General features: G+C 60.3%; 1 protein-coding gene across 1 annotated transcript; it reads left to right on the forward strand.

The window, feature by feature from the left end:
- Positions 1-78: 78 nt before the first annotated feature.
- Positions 79-1,081, forward strand: H257_09905 (hypothetical protein; the record flags this gene model as incomplete). Its single annotated transcript, XM_009836286.1, has 3 exons — positions 79-580; positions 704-1,017; positions 1,073-1,081. 3 exons carry the CDS (start codon positions 79-81, stop codon positions 1,079-1,081), a joined length of 825 nt encoding a protein of 274 aa, XP_009834588.1.
- Positions 1,082-1,359: the final 278 nt, after the last annotated feature.

Below are 1,359 nucleotides of genomic sequence, written 5' to 3' on the forward strand. Positions count from 1 at the left end.
GGTCCCCTCCAACGTACCGTCCAGGAATGGGCAGCTCCACGTCGTGGATACCTCTTCCTTCGTGACATCTCCGTGGTCATGGTATATCAATACGCTGGTGTGCTCGACAACGGCCTCTCCTTTCACCAGCTCGAATACCGCAACCCATCCAGAACCACCCCCGGAGACCTCATGTGTGCTCTTCGCGCCCTTGGAGCAACAGACGCAATCATCCAAAGCCACACCCGTATGTCGGGAGCACATGGACCACGGGACCACTGGGCGGCCAATGGCTGTCTCAACTGGCCCTCCGAAGGTCAATACCGCTTCCGCCTCGTCTTCCCCAGCCAAACCATGGCTGAAAACGTATACGCCACCTTTTGCCGCCATGCAGCGGGCCCCGAAAGACTTGAATTGGTCCCGCAAGCCCCGAGTGCCGCCACACTTGTGGACACCAAAGTGCGCATTGGCCGCCTCCCACCCCTCACGACTACAGACGACATCCTCGCGGGGCTTTTGGGTCCCGCCTTCCCATCCCAGACGTCGACATCACCGGGGATGGATATGCCTTCGACACCCCAGCCCCCGTTGCCTTCCTCTGGTCCGCCTAAGGCCCCCATGAGGACACTCGACTCTATATTCGGGACATCGCCGTCCACCTGCATATCCTAACTGGTCGCCCCCGCCCGTACACCGCGCATGTACAGTGCCGCGACTGCGGTAGACATGACCACCTGGGCGAACCCTGTGACCGTTTCACCTATCTGCCCTCGCGATCGGACCCGCAGCAAATCCCAGCACAAACCTTCTGCACACGACACCGCGCGCGGATCCGACACGCACACACGCGGCAAAAGTAGCCACCAAGGCGTGGGACAGTACTCCCGATCTGCCCCCCAACACTCGGCCCCGGAGGAACGCATACCCCAGGCCTGGCAACTACCCCTTCAGCGTCACCCGGCCCAGGCACCTAGACCCACCGCCGATCTCAGTCTATACCTACGTCGTGAGCTCTCCACCTACGTGGATCAACGCATCGTAACAGCCACGGCCCCACTACGTCAAGAGGTTGAATCCTTACGGGCTGACAAAGAAGCTCTAGCAGCCCTTGTCTCTGCTTCCAGCACTGCATTCTCCACCCTCGATGCGCGCCTACTCGAAGAACGACGCCTCCGTGAAGCCGCCGAACTACTACAGGCAGAGGACAACAAATCACGCACCGAGGCCCAAATCCGCTTACACACAGCTATAGCGCAACACGAGGCACAACAGGCCGCACTAGCTGAGCGCCTACCCTTCCTTGAATCCAGCGTACACACCCTCCTGCAAGCGATGCAATCCGTTTCCTCCCAAATGACTGCACTGGCAGGCCTTGGGCCC

Source organism: Aphanomyces astaci, assembly GCF_000520075.1.
Source record: "Aphanomyces astaci strain APO3 unplaced genomic scaffold supercont1.25, whole genome shotgun sequence".
In the NCBI taxonomy this organism is placed as follows: Eukaryota; Oomycota; class Saprolegniomycetes; order Saprolegniales; family Verrucalvaceae; genus Aphanomyces; species Aphanomyces astaci.